The 17,802-nt window shown below is 39.9% G+C and overlaps 1 protein-coding gene across 1 annotated transcript in view; it reads left to right on the top strand.

Moving 5' to 3' along the window:
* The first annotated feature begins 8,540 nt into the window (after positions 1–8,540).
* Positions 8,541–17,802, top strand: part of SINHCAF (SIN3-HDAC complex associated factor) — a 14,327-nt gene continuing 5,065 nt past the window's right edge. Inside the window, exons 1-3 of the mRNA XM_015815677.2 lie at positions 8,541–8,673; positions 9,999–10,098; positions 14,645–14,771. Coding sequence (XP_015671163.1) covers positions 8,546–8,673; positions 9,999–10,098; positions 14,645–14,771 — 355 coding nt within the window. The 5' untranslated portion in view covers positions 8,541–8,545. The remainder of the gene's footprint in view (positions 8,674–9,998; positions 10,099–14,644; positions 14,772–17,802) is intronic.

Here is a 17,802-nt window from a genome sequence, read left to right as displayed (position 1 = left end):
CCTCCTCCCATTTTCCCCACAATTACAACCCAACCCTGTGAGGGTAAGTTGGCCTGAGAGAATGAGTGGCCCAAAATCACTCAGTTGGCTTTCATGGCTAATGTGGGACTTGAACTCACCATGTCTTGCTTTCTAGCCTGATGCCTTAGCCAACTCATGTTGCCCTGGAAGGAATAACAATCTAAAATAAAGTACCAGCTGTTAAACTAAAACCCAGTTACTATTATTGCAAGTATGATTACTGTAATGGTATTTGGGAAAGACCTTATTAGGAGGCAGGGCAAAAGAGATGGTGCTTAGGGAACCATCAAATAAGGAAAAAAACATAGCTCACAGCTATGTAGTGGATAGCAGAAGAGACTTCCTAGTTCAGTGGTGGCAAACCTATGGCACGCGTGCCAGAGGCGGTACTCAGAGCCTTCTCTGGGCACATGCACCGTCATCCCAGCCTCGCCTCCTCCCGCGGCCCCCTCTTCACCAGCAGCCCCCCCGGAGGGGAGTTGCCCCTGGGTGCGACCCGTGTGGAGCAGCGCAGCCAAGGATATGGCAGCCGGGCAAGAATCTGCCCTCGTGCCCTATCGTGTGCAGATGATTCTGCGGGGTGCGGGCGGAGGGCATGGCTGCCATGGTGCTGCTGGGCTGCCTGGGCGATCTGTGTTGGACTGTGGAGGTGGTCGGTGGCCCTGAGGGCGGGGAGGGGCAGGGTGGGGGCGGGGCAGTTTTGGGGCACTCGGTCTCTAAAAGGTTCGCCATCACTGTCCTAGTTTCTCAAGCTGTAAAGGAGATGACAAAATAATTGTGCTTTCAAACTTGCAAGATTCTGTTAAGGTAGCTTTACAATAAAATAGAATTAGCTTGTGTGGGTTGTGTCTCCTTTCTGGCCTACCTGGTAAGGCTGATAATTTCTTAAACTCTTCCTCTTCAGCTATATTTTTATTTTGTTCCATGCAAGTAGAAAGGACGTGGGCAAATATTCACCCAGAGGTGAATATGATGGAATGGTGAGAGATTCAGATTATCACAACACCCATACAGAGTAGGCAACCTAGTGCTGACAACACTTTCCTTGTTGGATGTGACTGTCCATGGCAGAGAAAACCTCCTCGTCCCCCCCTCCCCTCCAGAATAGATAGGATTGTAACCCCCTTTCCCACCATCCTTCTCACTGCTTGTTTTAAGCCTGGCAGATCTGTCCCTTCCACAAGGCAGGTGTTGTTGTTTTTCATTTTGCTTTTGGCAAATAGATCTTGTGTCTTAGGTCACCTTGTTACATGTCTCATTGCATTTCCTGTAACGTCCTTTGCCTTGAGAGGAAGGGCGGAAAAAGCTGCCAGTGATCCTTAGCGATGAAGATGGATTTGAGACTTCTGCCTTTATTTAGGGCGGTGGTGGTAATGCTTAATTTAGAGCACTTGAGGAGCATTTTTGATTGCAATGCAGAGTGTCAGTTGGAAGAACCATAACTGGAGGAGGTTTCTTTTTCATCTTTTCACCGTGTCTTCCTTGTTTTTTTTCCCCCTCCTTTTTTTTTATTTTAGCTCAACCTTCCCTTCCCCGTTACCCCTGCAGACTAAAGGAAGGACAGAACAATGTTTGGCTTTCACAAACCGAAGATGTATCGCAGTTTGGAGGGTTGCTGTATTTGCCGGGCCAAGTCTTCAAGCTCCCGTTTCACGGACAGCAAGCGATACGAAAAGGACTTCCAGAATTGTTTTGGGTAAGAGGTGCTGCAGTTCCAATTGCAGTAGCTTTGCCTAATGTTTTCTGTGGCTGTGCAGAAGGGAAATGTTGAATGCAGTGCATGGAGTTCCTACCATCAGAGCTGATCTCCAACATGAAAAATGCCACATGTTTTGCGTTTGGCAAAGATCTCAGAGAGAAATTGTTGCTGAATTTAGGGAGGTTTGCTTCCAGCTAATTTTAGCATGGAAGTCTGGAGGATAGATGCAGCCCCCTTGCATGCATTTACAAATATTTGGCAGATAAGAGTTGTCTGTGTGGGAAGAAGGGCAAGGTAACCGCCTGAAGGACAAAGCAGTAATTCCCAGCTGGCTGAAAATTGGAATATCTTATCCTTGGTTTCTGAGTTTGAAGATTGGAATGGGGATGTCAAGGGGGCTCAGTGGCCCTGTATCAGCTTATAAGACTGTTGGTGGGCCAGGCACTCATTTGGACCCCACAAAATGATTGCTGTGGTGCTAATGGTAAGTCACAGAATCACTCCTTTTCCAGAGGGCAACATAATCTCCAGAAACGTCCTGTTTCATCCCAGTGAGGCATTTGTAGGACCCAGAGGCAATCCTGCAAGCAAATAAGAGAGTAGAGCCTAGTGCTTTGATCTGCTAAATATTTTTTTTTCTGAATGTCTATGGAGATTTTCAGTCATCCATGGTTGACTCAAAGGTGCTTTTTCAAAAGGCAACTGGACTTTCTTTTTTCTTTCTCTCTTGAAGGTGTTTCGCTTCCCTTCCAAGAAGCCCCTTCAGTTCTGACTGAAAAAGCTGAAGAACTGAAGAAGCTTCTTAGATGGGAAGTGAAACGTCTTAAAAAAAAAAATTCAGCTGCCTTTTGAAACAGGACCTTTTTGTCATGGTTTTTCCTGATTTTCTATCCCATGTGAAGATCTCAGAGAATAAGAGGAAGAGGAGAAGGCCTTTCTTTAATACATTGTTAAAATATAATGGCTATCTACTCCAAAGTTGTCTCCCACCTTTGCTTAATTTAATGTAATTCAGTTTCATATAACTATCTTAAAGTATGTTTTTTGCAAGTGATCTCATAATAGCAAGCTAACCCCAAGATAATGATTTGAGTTTGGAATGTTGCCTCTTGTAGAAAGTCAAGCATCTCTGTGTGTGTATGTGCACACATGTAGCTGTTTTCCCTTGCTGCTTTTTTGCAGTAATTGACTTATAGTCTTCTCTTTACAGTCTGCATGAAGCTCGCTCAGGAGATATTTGCAATGCTTGTGTGCTTCTGGTGAAAAGGTGGAAAAAGCTGCCAGCAGGATCAAAAAAGAATTGGAATCATGTGAGTTCCTGAACTGTAATTATGAAGTGATTCATGTTATTTTTATTCATAGATATGGATGCATTGCTCACATTCAGGTATATCTCACCCTTCTAATACATATGATAAGTTATGCATTACATGAAATAATTAACAGTTAAAGCCAAGGAAAATTTACAACTTTAAACAGAAGAGGCAATGTAGTCAGAACATAATCAGTTATTTAATGTGGATGCAGTAGATCAGTGTTTCTCAACTTTGGCCACTTTAAGATGGATGGACTTTAACTCCCAGAATTCGAAAGAAAGAGAGAGAGAGAGAGAGGAAGAAAGGAAGGAAGGAAGGAAGGTGGCTGGTAGCTTTGTATCCAATGTATGTGTGGCAAATAAGCACATGTGTGTGCATAGTGTCTGGGTTCATACAACATAACTAGCGAATCCCAATTTAGCCAAGTGAAGTCTGTTATTTGAATGAAGCCTCCTTGTTAATAAGAGAGGGCTACATTCAAGTTGCCAAATAAGGGTATATTTTAGGGCAGTTTTTCCCATCCTGGCATTATCCTACCACATCAGGACTTCAGTCAGACTTGCTTAATGATTGCAGTTGCAGTAGATTTATTGTCAAGGCTGCCTATAAACAAGAACCTAGTCATATAATGGTCAGCATTAAATTGGTACTAGATAAGGATCACTAGAATTAAGTGGGGGGGCTGGACTTGGACTGCTTGTGGCAGTGTAACAACTCTAAGCTAATTCCACCCTCCAGCTCTTCTCCGACATGATAAAGCAATGCTGAGAATTGAGAGTTTGGAGTCAAACAGCCATGGAGGACATAGGGTTGGGAAAAGGCTGCTTGGGGACCACACAGGTGGATCTTTAGTTGAGGAGGACAAACAGGAAGCNGGGCGGTGAACAGGCGATAATAAAAATCACAATAAATATCTATTCTAAAATCAGATTAAATAAATAAAGGCCTGCTCTAAAATACCCCATATAAAACCTGTACTAAAACATAATTAAGACTACGCCAGGCCGGCCGCACGGAATAGATGGGTTTTCAGGGCTCGGCGAAAAAGGCGCAGGTCCGCAGTTGTACGTAGGTCGGGGGGTAGGTCATTCCAGAGGGCAGGAGCTGCCACAGAAAAGGCTCTCCCCCTGGGGGTCGCCAGCTGGCATTGACTGGCCGACGGCACCCTAAGGAGGCCCTCTCTGTGGGAGCGGACTGGTCGAAGGGAGGTATTTGGTAGGAGGCAGTCTTGCAAATACCTAGGTCCATTGCCATGGAGTGCTTTAAAGGTTGTTACTAACACCTTGAAGCGCACCCGGAAGGCCACAGGCAGCCAGTGCAGCTCACGCAGGAGAGGTGTTACATGGGAGTATCTAGAGGCCCCCAAAATCCCCCGCGCGGCCGCATTCTGAACTAGCTGGAGCCTCCAGGTGCACCTCAAGGGGAGCCCCATGTAGAGAGCATTGCAATAGTCCAGGCAGGAAACAACGAGGGCTTGAGTGATCGTGCGTAGAGTGTCACGATCCAGAAAGGGGCGCAACATTAGACATGATACAGTTAAAAACAGAAAAGACACATTGGACATGATACAACTTCCCTGGTTTGAACAATACTATTGGTATTACCTTGTAAAAAAAAAATTACATTATAACAAAGTGAGCATTCTTTCAATAATATACATTATGGTTAAATAACTTTTAATTCTATCTGATATAAAAAATACCAGTATAAAGATTTCTGAGTTATCAACTTATTCATCAACATTCTTCCCAGCGTGCCTCTTTAAATCTAACCATTTATACACTTCATTCCAAATTTCGAAATAGTCTGTTTACTGAAAAAGTGACTTACAACCATTACAGTATCCCCATAGTCACGTGATCAAAATTCAGATGCTTGGCAACTGATTCATACTTAATGACTATGGCAAGAAAGGTCATAAAATAAGGCAAAATTCACTCTCGCTTAGCAACAGAAATTTTGGGCTCAGATGTGGTCATAAGTCGAGGACTAACTTGACTTATGATTTGTTGCAGTATCCCCAGGATTACAAGATCAAAATTCAGACATTTGGCAACTGGCTCTTATTTATGAGGGCTGCAGTGTCCTTGGGGTCACCTTTTTTTAAAATAAATGTTTTATTAACTTTCTGTTTTCACAAGCAAGTGCTCAATAGACAATGTGATAACTGAGTCCATTAATAATTCGGTGATAACATATAAGTTTTTCCAACTAAGTCCAATGTTACACCCACCAGTACATCCTCTCTTCTGGTAATAACAATTTTTCCGCATTAAGCAACTACAATTCTTATTATTGTTAGTAAACACAGAAGTGCATATCAATATTTGTTACATTTTTCTAATATCAATAATATCAGTTTAAAATATCTTTCCTAGCCAAAGCATCTTAGTTGCATTTGCATTCAATTTTCACTTATTTAATTCATATCCTATTTTTACTTTTTTTTCCATTTTAGTTTCCCATCCATATTCAAAGTACCCCAATCATTTATAATTTCAAAACAAGTTATATTTGGGCAACCAAAAGAATCCCTTATTCAAAATTCTTAACATATTCTTATTTTCCTTCTCATACCAAGATATAATATTCTAATTACAAACCCTAACTATCTAGTTATAATAATATTTCTAGTTCTAACAATCTATTCTTAACCATATTCAAACCTTTAATCATAATAGAGCATCCCTTCTAATAGGTCAAAGCTTTTGTTTCCTTCAATCTTACTCTAGCTTTCTTTCTTTGCCAACTAGCTTTCCATGTCAGTGTATTTGGATCATCAAATAATTCTAACTCTATTTATATATATATTATTTGGAACAAAAGAAACACTTTAGTTAAAATATTTTTGGAAGAGCTAGCCCGTTTAAACCGCCTCCCTCCTTTTATGATCTTCTGACAAGCAATGGGGAAGCCTGATTCATTTAACAACCATGTTACTAACTTAACAACTATTGCAAGAAAGGTTGTAAAATGGGACAACTATCTTAACAACTATCTTGTTTAGCAACGGAAATTTCGGGCTCAATTATGGTCGTAAGTCAAGGACTACCAGTACCTAATTTTTGAGTGATACTGTGTGATAAACCTGACTAGGTTTACATACTGGACTAAACCACAGTGTGGTTAGTTTGGTTTTTGCTTTGTGCAAACTTAGTCATAGTAGTTTATAACCCATAGTTAATTTAATATGGTGTGTATCAGTCTTCCCAGGTAAACCAGACGGGGAAAGATGACCAAATGAACTAATTCTACTTTACTGCAAGGCGACATTAACAGAATCTTGCAAGTCTGAAAGAACAAACTTCCTGCACCATTTTTAACTGATTCATTAGGGCAGGTCCTTCCTAAGTTTCTTTCTGGAGGCTGCTGCCTCTCTTGTCTGATTGTTTCCTAGGCAGCATCTCTTCCCCACATTCCCCAAGGTCATCCACACATTCCATTACAATGTGTAGTTGTAGATTAATGAATCAGATCTGGTGAATTTAGCCATCCTCCTCTATGAATCTGGCCTCCAGAAAGAGCCATGAAAAAGATCTCCACTTGTGGAAACTAAGATAGGGAATGAAAATGTTCCAATGGATCTTTCCTCCCTGTATTGTATCATCATCTCTTCCTGATTGCAATTTAGTGGGTGGGGACCAGCTTAACTCTTAATACCCACTCAGCATTTAGAAAGCTGTAGGTGTTTTTTAACAATAGCAGCCACCTCCCGATGGATGTAAACCCTTGTGCCATGGAACAATCCAAAATCTGGAAAAAGCTTGTAGGTGGAAGATGTGCCTAATTTAACCTTATCCAAAGTACTGTTCTTTCAGTATTGCTGGATGTATTGTTTATTATTTTGATTTATTGTTTTATCTTCCTGGCTTTATTTATTTATACCCCTCCTTTATTATTTTCACAAATAACTCAAGACAGCAAACATATCCAACACACCTTCCTCCTCCCATTTTCCCCACAATTACAACCCTGTGAGGGTAAGTTGGCCTGAGAGAATGACTGGCCCAAAACCACTCAGTTGGCTTTCATGGCTAATGTGGGACTTGAACTCACCATGTCTTGCTTTCTAGCCTGATGCCTTAGCCAACTCATGTTGTCCTGGCAGGAATAACAATCTAAAATAAAGTACCAGCTGTTAAAGTAAAACCCAGTTACTATTATTGCAAGTATGATTACTGTAATGGTATTTGGGAAAGACCTTATTAGGAGGCAAGGCAAAAGAGATGGTGCTTAGGGAACCATCAAATAAGGAAAAAAACATAGCTCACAGCTATGTAGTGGATAGCAGAAGAGACTTCCTAGTTCAGTGGTGGCGAACCTATGGCACGCGTGCCAGAGGCGGCACTCAGAGCCTTCTCTGGGCACATGCACCGTCATCCCAGCCTTGCCTCCTCCCGCGGCCCCCTCTTCACCAGCAGCCCCCCCAGAGGGGAGTTGCCCCTGGGTGCGACCCGTGTGGAGCAGCGCAGCCAAGGATATGGCAGCCGGGCAAGAATCTGCCCTCGTGCCCTATCGTGTGCAGATGATTCTGCGGGGTGTGGGCGGAGGGCATGGCTGCCATGGTGCTGCTGGGCTGCCTGGGCGATCTGTGTTGGACTGTGGAGGTGGTCGGTGGCCCTGAGGGTGCGGGGGGCAGGGTGGGGGCGGGGCAGTTTTGGGGCACTCGGTCTCTAAAAGGTTCGCCATCACTGTCCTAGTTTCTCAAGCTGTAAAGGAGATGACAAAATAATTGTGCTTTCAAACTTGCAAGATTCTGTTAAGGTAGCTTTACAATAAAATAGAATTAGCTTGTGTGGTTGTGTCTCCTTTCTGGCCTACCTGGTAAGGCTGATAATTTCTTAAACTCTTCCTCTTCAGCTATATTTTTATTTTGTTCCATGCAAGTAGAAAGGACGTGGGCAAATATTCACCCAGAGGTGAATATGATGGAATGGTGAGAGATTCAGATTATCACAACACCCATACAGAGTAGGCAACCTAGTGCTGACAACACTTTCCTTGTTGGATGTGACTGTCCGTGGCAGAGAAAACCTCCTCGTCCCCCCCTCCCCTCCAGAATAGATAGGATTGTAACCCCCTTTCCCACCATCCTTCTCACTGCTTGTTTTAAGCCTGGCAGATCTGTCCCTTCCACAAGGCAGGTGTTGTTGTTTTTCATTTTGCTTTTGGCAAATAGATCTTGTGTCTTAGGTCACCTTGTTACATGTCTCATTGCATTTCCTGTAACGTCCTTTGCCTTGAGAGGAAGGGCGGAAAAAGCTGCCAGTGATCCTTAGCGATGAAGATGGATTTGAGACTTCTGCCTTTATTTAGGGCGGTGGTGGTAATGCTTAATTTAGAGCACTTGCGGAGCATTTTTGATTGCAATGCAGAGTGTCAGTTGGAAGAACCATAACTGGAGGAGGTTTCTTTTTCATCTTTTCACCGTGTCTTCCTTGTTTGTTTGTTTTTTTAGCTCAACCTTCACTTCCCCGTTACCCCTGCAGACTAAAGGAAGGACAGAACAATGTTTGGCTTTCACAAACCGAAGATGTATCGCAGTTTGGAGGGTTGCTGTATTTGCCGGGCCAAGTCTTCAAGCTCCCGTTTCACGGACAGCAAGCGATACGAAAAGGACTTCCAGAATTGTTTTGGGTAAGAGGTGCTGCAGTTCCAATTGCAGTAGCTTTGCCTAATGTTTTCTGTGGCTGTGCAGAAGGGAAATGTTGAATGCAGTGCATGGAGTTCCTACCACCAGAGCTGATCTCCAACATGAAAAATGCCACATGTTTTGCGTTTGGCAAAGATCTCAGAGAGAAATTTGTCTGTTGCTGAACTTAGGGAGGTTTGCTTCCAGCTAATTTTAGCATGGAAGTCTGGAGGATAGATGCAGCCCCCTTGCATGCATTTACAAATATTTGGCAGATAAGAGTTGTCTGTGTGGGAAGAAGGGCAAGGTAACCTCCTGAAGGACAAAGCAGTAATTCCCAGCTGGCTGAAAATTGGAATATCTTATCCTTGGTTTCTGAGTTTGAAGATTGGAATGGGGATGTCAAGGGGGCTCAGTGGCCCTGTATCAGCTTATAAGACTCTTGGTGGGCCAGGCACTCATTTGGACCCCACAAAACGATTGCTGTGGTGCTAATGGTAAGTCACAGAATCACTCCTTTTCCAGAGGGCAAAATAATCTCCAGAAACGTCCTGTTTCATCCCAGTGAGGCATTTGTAGGACCCAGAGGCAATCCTGCAAGCAAATAAGAGAGTAGAGCCTAGTGCTTTGATCTGCTAAATATTTTTTTTTCTGAATGTCTATGGAGATTTTCAGTCATCCATGGTTGACTCAAAGGTGCTTTTTCAAAAGGCAACTGGACTTTCTTTTTTCTTTCTCTCTTGAAGGTGTTTCGCTTCCCTTCCAAGAAGCCCCTTCAGTTCTGACTGAAAAAGCTGAAGAACTGAAGAAGCTTCTTGGATGGGAAGTGAAACGTCTTAAAAAAAAAAATTCAGCTGCCTTTTGAAACAGGACCTTTTTGACATGATTTTTCCTGATTTTCTACCCCATGTGAAGATCTCAGAGAATAAGAGGAAGAGGAGAAGGCCTTTCTTTAATACATTGTTAAAATATAATGGCTATCTACTCCAAAGTTGTCTCCCACCTTTGCTTAATTTAATGTAATTCAGTTTCATATAACTATCTTAAAGTATGTTTTTTGCAAGTTTAGATTAGATTTTATTAAATTTATACCCCGCCCTTCTCCCGGAGGACTCAGGGCGGCTTACAGCCAGTTTAAAACAGTAATACAATACAAAATTTAAAAAGATTATGATCTCATAATAGCAAGCTAACCCCAAGATAATGATTTGAGTTTGGAATGTTGCCTCTTGTAGAAAGTCAAGCATCTCTGTGTGTGTATGTGCACACATGTAGCTGTTTTCCCTTGCTGCTTTTTTGCAGTAATTGACTTATAGTCTTCTCTTTACAGTCTGCATGAAGCTCGCTCAGGAGATATTTGCAATGCTTGTGTGCTTCTGGTGAAAAGGTGGAAAAAGCTGCCAGCAGGATCAAAAAAGAATTGGAATCATGTGAGTTCCTGAACTGTAATTATGAAGTGATTCATGTTATTTTTATTGATAGATATGGATGCATTGCTCACATTCAGGTATATCTCACCCTTCTAATACATATGATAAGTTATGCATTACATGAAATAATTAACAGTTAAAGCCAAGGAAAATTTACAACTTTAAACAGAAGAAGCAATGTAGTCAGAACATAATCAGTTATTTAATGTGGATGCAATAGATCAGTGTTTCTCAACTTTGGCCACTTTAAGATGGATGGACTTTAACTCCCAGAATTCGAAAGAAAGAGAGAGAGAGAGAGAGAAAGGAAGGAAGGAAGGAAGGAAGGAAGGAAGGAAGGTGGCTGGTAGCTTTGTATTCAATGTATGTGTGGCAAATAAGCACATGTGTGTGCATAGTGTCTGGGTTCATACAACATAACTAGCGAATCCCAATTTAGCCAAGTGAAGTCTGTTATTTGAATGAAGCCTCCTTGTTAATAAGAGAGGGCTACATTCAAGTTGCCAAATAAGGGTATATTTTAGGGCAGTTTTTCCCATCCTGGCATTATCCTACCACATCAGGACTTCAGTCAGACTTGCTTAATGATTGCAGTTGCAGTAGATTTATTGTCAAGGCTGCCTATAAACAAGAACCTAGTCTCATAATGGTCAGCATTAAATTGGTACTAGATAAGGATCACTAGAATTAAGGGGGGGGGCTGGACTTGGACTGCTTGTGGCAGTGTAACAACTCTAAGCTAATTCCACCCTCCAGCTCTTCTCCGACATGATAAAGCAATGCTGAGAATTGAGAGTTTGGAGTCAAACAGCCATGGAGGACATAGGGTTGGGAAAAGGCTGCTTGGGGACCACACAGGTGGATCTTTAGTTGAGGAGGACAAACAGGAAGCTTTCCTGCCACTATTTGCAATAGAAAGTTATGATTTACACAGCCTACAATTTTCATCGTAGAGCCCCTTTCAATATTTTGAACATCTGTTTTGCTTTTATTTTGAACTGTAAAACTCCTCAGTTATGAGGAGATTCATATCCTGTCTTTCTACTTGGAACATGCCTGTGTCTCAGGTATGAAACTGCTACTTATTCTTCACTCTTCTTTAACATCATTTATATGCTACCTTCTCCATCAAATTCTGGGCAGTTCATAACAACAACACATCAATAATATCTCCAAATAACCTAACTTGCATGAAATTATAGGGCCACAATTTCCCCCGTGGTTAAACTTCACCTGGTAGCTACAACCATAAAATTATAACCCTCGGGGGCAACGGCAGCCAACTTTTCTTCAAGCAGTCCTCTAAAAACTGGGCTGAAAGATGCTCTTTACTTGTTTCCAGACTGCTGTTAAAAAGAGAGCCTCTCAGTTCAGGAGGCAGAAGATTCCATATGAGAATTTTGTCTCTATTGTCATCTTCTGGATCACTAACAGATCACTCCTTGCACAGTAACAGTAATAGCAATAGACCTATATACCCCTTCATAGTGCTTTACAGCCCTCTCTAAGAGGTTTACAGAGTCAGCCTATTGCCCCTAGTAATCTGGGTCCTCATTTTACCGACCTCGGAAGAATAGAAGGCTGAGTCAGAATCGAATTCCTGGAGTGAGCAGTGAGTTAGCCTGCAGTACTGCATTCTAACCACTGCGCCACCACCGCTGAACAGTAAGTTCTCCTTCAGGAAGGACAGTCTCATAATAACTGAAGAATTAACCCATATTGAGCTTTTCTCAGCTCTACAAGGAAGGCTTAACTAAAAAACCAATGCCAATGCACTCGTGCCGGTAGAAGAGGAATGCTGCAGGTCCCATCAGCCCAATTATTCTGGCTAGCAGAGTCCAGGGGAAGGGCCTTTTCTGCTGTTGCACCTGCCCTTTGGAACATCTTGACCCCCGATGTGAGATTTGCCCCAACCTTCCTATTCTTTCATAAGGGCCTAAAGACCTGGCTCTGCTAGTTGACTGGGGCCCCAATGAGGGAAGAGCACAGTGGAGGTAGTTGATCAAGTAACAACAGATGCCACCTACCCCCATTTCACCCCACGTGTAATTGATGATGATTATAAGCCGCCCAGAGTTATCTTGTGGTAACATGGGCAGCCAATACATTTTAGAAGGAAGGAAGGAAGGAAGGAAGGATCAGGATTACTTTTATTGTTACAGCTACAGTAACAGAATCTTGCAAGTCTGAATGTGCTTCCCTCCCTCCCTTTCTCTTTGTGTGAACGAGGCAGAGGCTTGTCTGAAACATTTTCATAAATTATTTTCTTGGGCTCGACTCATCTCCTATTTATCTGACCATTGTCTTGGTAGCTCTTGTCCTTCAAGGCCATTCCTTATACTTTCTACAGTAGTTATCAGTAACTACCAGACCACTGATTGTACTTGGATGCCTACTGAGACCCAGTGCAGCTTCTGTGAGGTGGGCAGAATTCTGCTGAACCAGGACTGGCCGATCAGTAAACAAGCAGTCATATTTTGAACCTGCTGAAGTTTCTGAGTGGTCTTCAAAGGCAACCCCAAGTAAATCCCATTTTTAGCAATTTAGATAGTAGTCCCATTTCTAGTATAATAAGCCTAGGTTGATGGTAAGAACATGGGGCTACTGTACTACTTCATTCCTCAGGGTACAGTAATGCTTGGAAAGAGAAACTAAACAGCAAGCTGTCCTGCTGGGTGCATTTACATTTGCATGTTTAAAGGGGGCTATTGATTGGCCCTCTTACTTGCTTCATGCAATTCCAAGTGATGTATACGGGATTTCAGGTTGTCTGCCTAGGTGCTTGCGTGATCCAAGACCTGATTAACTTTGGCGAGATTTCTCATATCTTCGCTGATCTTTCTTTTTGTGATCATTGAACTGTAAGCTGTAAGCTTCTTAAAGTAGCAGCTCTGAGGGGAATAATTGAAATTCTTACTTATCCTCACAGGAGTTTTTCAACTGGCCACCTCAGACTTTCCAAGTAAAATAGGTAGATCTGTGCCTTGCAGTGTAAGCCAAGATTGGTGATCCAATATTTTTCTCTTTTACTGAGTACTCAACATGCCTAGAGCTGCTGCCATTCTGGCTTTGTCTTTACCTGCCTTTTTTATTGCTATGACTCGTAGGAGTATAATAAGTTAAATAAACATGAGGAAGGTGGTGACAGAGAGATCATGTGTTGTATAAGCCACAACAAGTCTGGCTTGAACATTCCTAATTGACAGTCTAGTTCTCACAGATGAAGCTATCTGTAGGTAGACCATAACACTCCTGATTGTAGGCAGTAGCTGGAATGCTGCTTGTAGTAAATGTCTTTCTATATTAAGGGTGAACAGGTATAGCGAGAATGATTACAGATGGTCCTCGATTAAGGACCACTTGTTTAGCAACTTCAAATTTAACAACAGTCCTGAACAAAGGATCCTTACAACCAGTGCTTGGCCATTGCAGCCTCCCTGCAGTCATGTGATCTGGTGATTTGGTAACTGACCCGAACTTCCAAGTATTGCAGTGTTGTAGCATCCCACAGTCATGTGATTGCGATTTGCACAGTTAATTAGGAATTTGGCATGAAGTTGCAGTCATGTGAGATCCTTGCTTAATGACTTGTGATGATTTACTTAGCAGGAACTACAGTCACTAAGCAATGTGGTCACACACAATGTTGCACTTTATTACATTTCTTAGTGACTGAAATGCCTGTCCTAATTACCCTCATTAAATAATGACTACTTAATAAGTAGTCTTTAATCTGTCAAACTATAGTTTTTCTCAGTTTCACAGTTTTAGCTTAATTAAATTTTTGTCCAGTTTCTATATCATTCTAATTTTCTTACAACTTGTATGAAACTTGGTACATATTTTTAAACATCTCTTTCCTAATAAAACTTGGAAATATTTTTGCAAACAGTTTTTTCTCTGATAATGCATTGGACACTATTTTCATTAACTATACATTTTATGAATATTTTCCTTGTGTATACCTACCGTCCCTCCCCCCAGAGACATACATATCTATTTCTACTGGATAGCTGTTCCTGTAACTGTTTTACAACATTTGGAAACTATAATAACTGTGGTTTGGTTAGCATATTGTTTTCTGCTATAGAAGAAAATTCAAACATGTGAGCTCCAGTTTATGTTAGCACTTTATTCATTATTTTGTGAAAATGAATCCATTTTTCTTTAAGTAGTATTGGTTCCCTTTTCCATTGAGTCTTTTAGTATCTCGGAAGAGAAAGAGGAATGGCTGAATAAAATAAGTCCAAGTAGGTAAGCTCGTGTTGTCTGTTAAACCAAAATGCACTGGCAGAATAAATTCTGAATAAAATATCACATTTTCCAACTGTTTAATTTCTTTGGTAAGTACCAATCACAAATTTCTATTGGGTTAGATAGGCTTGATAAAGAAATTCAGTTGTCCTCTTTTTTCTTTTTCTTTTTTTTAGCTTTGGAAATCCAGTTTTTTAAGTTCAAATCAGCATATTTTCCTATTTTAAAAAAATTATCTGTGTAGACCTTATTGTTCCTGATGGCACTAAGATGGCCTGTTGCCTTCTTGCAGGTGGTGGATGCAAGGGCTGGACCAAGTCTTAAAACAACACTGAAGCCAAAGAAGATGAAACCTCTACCTAGTAACAGGATGAAGAGCAATCAAATAAGCAAACTTCAGAAAGAGTTAAAGCGACACAGTATGTGCTGTTAATATGGATTTTTTTATGTGATGTGGGAGGTGCGGTGGCTCAGTGGTTAAGACATTGGGCTTGTCAGCTTGAAAGCCGGCAGCCGAGGTTTGAGACCTAAGCACCATGTGAAAGAGTGAGCTTCCATTACTTGCTCCCAGCTCCTGCAAAACTAGCAGTTTGAAAGCATGCAAATGTGAGTAGATAAATAGATATCACTTTGGTGGGAAGGTAACAGCCCTCCATGTTGCTTGCCACATGACTGCAGAAAGTGCTGACTCAGTGGGCTTGAAATGGAGATGAGCACCACCCCTTATAATCGCCAACAACTATTGGAGTAAAATCTGCAGGGATTCCTTATCTGATGTAATAGCCTAACTGTATTTTCAGTTGCCAAGGAAGACTTTCAGTTTACTGACTCTTGATACTTAATAGTCAGTCTCAGCTTTTACATCTTGTCTTTGAAAGTAGGTTCACAGTCATACGATGTGTGAATTTTATTTATTCTGTCAGTTTATTTTTGTACCCAAGTGAAAGACAATTTCTGGAGGATATTTGAATATCAGTGATTCTCATGAGCAGCCTCATATTGAAAATTTCTCTGAGCAAACACAATCTGGCTGATTTTATGACCTGAGAAAAGGTAATACCTGTTTATTCCAAACCATTATATATAATTTATGATATAAACAGGAAGCTAACAGTAATTATTCACTATGCCATATTTATGCTACCCAAAACAAATCTGAGAAAAGGAATAAGTCGGTATGTTTGAAGTAACAATTTTATGTTTACTTTCAACTGTTTTGTCTTTCACAAATTGTAAGGTTTGGATTAAATATTAATAGTTTGAAGAAAAATCAGGAAGAAAATAGCCTTTGTGATTGCCGTAAGAGATGAAAACTTCTTTTTAAATATGTTTTATTGATTTTTTAACATAGTCACCTTAATATTTGGTAAACAGTGTGTTGTCTAGGTTTACATTTAAAAAACATTCACTAACAGTTGGTTTCTATAATCTATAATCCACATAATAACTTTACTGTTATTATAATGTTCTCTTCTACCAACCTTAAGTTAATACAATTCTTGTTGTTTTGGTAAATAGCGATTGAGTATAAAAAAATTTCTAATATTTCTACAGATAACAATCACATCAATATAATATTTCTTTTCTATCTAGTCATTCTGGTTGCCTCATCAGAGATCCTGTTTACAGTTCTTGTTTACATTTGTTTTTCCTACAATGTTAATTACATTTAAATATTTAAGTATATTTTTTCTCATGTAAGCCATCCCAATACTTTTACCTTTCTTAAGGAATAAATAAGACTAAAAAAAGAAGAATAAGAATAAAGAAAAATAAAAGGGGATAGTATGCTACTTAAGATTCCTGTTTCCTATAAGCTAATACATATTTATCTCCAAAATTTTTCCATTCTTTTTTACCATAATTAAAAATATATTTAATCTTTAAATATTCCATTTAATAAATCTAGTCCTCTAGTCTTTTAACTCTTATTCAAAACATTTTAATCCATTGTAATTTTCTTAAAGTCAATCACCTTTAAATATCTAAAACATTTTATATAAGCCATTCCAACTGTTTTATATTACTCATATCAAGAAATAAAATAATAAGAAGAAAAAGAAAGTACTATGTTACTTGAGGGACTCTTCCCTCTTAAAATAAAATTCATATCCAAAATCTTTCTATTTCTTTAACCATATTCAAACAGGTGTTTCTTTTTAAAATATTCTCTGTGATAGGTCCCATCTCTATTTCTTAATTTTCACTTTAGCCTTTTTCTTTTGCCCAGTATCTTTCTTAATCAATATGTTCTGCTGAATCAAAGAATCTTTCCATATGCTTGTAAGTGTTACTGTAGATATAAAAGGTAAGTCAAGTACAATATCTTTGTAAGAGGCATTTGCCCATTCATGTTTGTTGAAAATCTTTTTCTTTCTTTTTCTCTCTGTTTCTCTTATCATTTTCTGTCTCTTCAGTTCTAGTGCTTTTCCTGACGTCTCTGCAGTCCATTTTGTCCAATCTTTTTTCTTATCCTCAAATTTGTTTTGTGGTATTAAAGTATAAGTTGTCTTTTCCAAATCCAGTATTTCTTGTAATTTTTTTCCCACTTGGGTTAAATCATACTTCTTTGTTTTGTTAGGTTCCATCTTTAAGTCTCTATCCTCAAATTTGTATTCAGTTATCTGTTTTATCTGTTCCTTCTCTATTGTTTTTTTCTGGAATTTTTTGTTGTTGTAAAGTTAAATTGGAGATGAATTGGTTTATATTTTCAAAGTTATTTTGGATTTCTTTGTGGTTTGAAATCATTGTTATTTGAATTAGTTGCAACATATCATATGTTTTCTCTTGAAAAGTATTTATTTTTTCTTGGTAAATTCTTTCTATAAGTCTCTGATTTTCCATGATGACCAAGAATCCAAGTTTTCTTTTCTCTGCAAATAGCTTTGGGGTCAGAGTTAAGTAGATACTTGTAATCCAGAAAGCTCCTTAAAGTTTATAAGTCTCTCTTTGTCTGCAGCCCAGATTGCTTTCTTTTTTGTCACAGCTGTTCTCTGTTGTTAGAGTTTTGAAGGTCACAAGTAGAAATTATTTTTTTCCAGATTTTGCCAAGTCCCGTATGAAAGCCATAGCTGTCATAGTCTTCATCCACCACTAGATGTCTGCACCGGTTTATTTTTCAAATTTTCAGAATGAACAAATTGCCTTTAAAATGAGAATCTTAACCATCCAGCAATTTTAGACTTATCCAGATTTAGGTTTTATAATCATTTCATTTCAATTGATCCTCCATAAAAGGTTTAATTCGCCGCTTCTGTTAGTAAAAGGGTGGGGCAAAGATCCCCCTCCTTCACTTTTGGAGGTTTTTTGCTTCTTGGGGTTTTTTTTTTTTCAGGAAAGTTGATAAATAGGATAGAGAAAATTGATGTTCTTACTCAGATTCAAACCCGCTGTTTACAATCAGCTTAAAATAGTGCTTTTGACTTCGGTTGCTTGTAGCTTGGGTTAGAC

The sequence above is a fragment of the Protobothrops mucrosquamatus genome, unplaced genomic scaffold, assembly GCF_001527695.2.
Source record: "Protobothrops mucrosquamatus isolate PMUCROS unplaced genomic scaffold, P.Mucros_1.0 scaffold363, whole genome shotgun sequence".
Classification (NCBI taxonomy): domain Eukaryota; kingdom Metazoa; phylum Chordata; class Lepidosauria; order Squamata; family Viperidae; genus Protobothrops; species Protobothrops mucrosquamatus.
The sequence above is the reverse complement of the archived record's forward strand: the minus strand, read 5'-3'. Positions and strand labels throughout refer to the sequence as shown.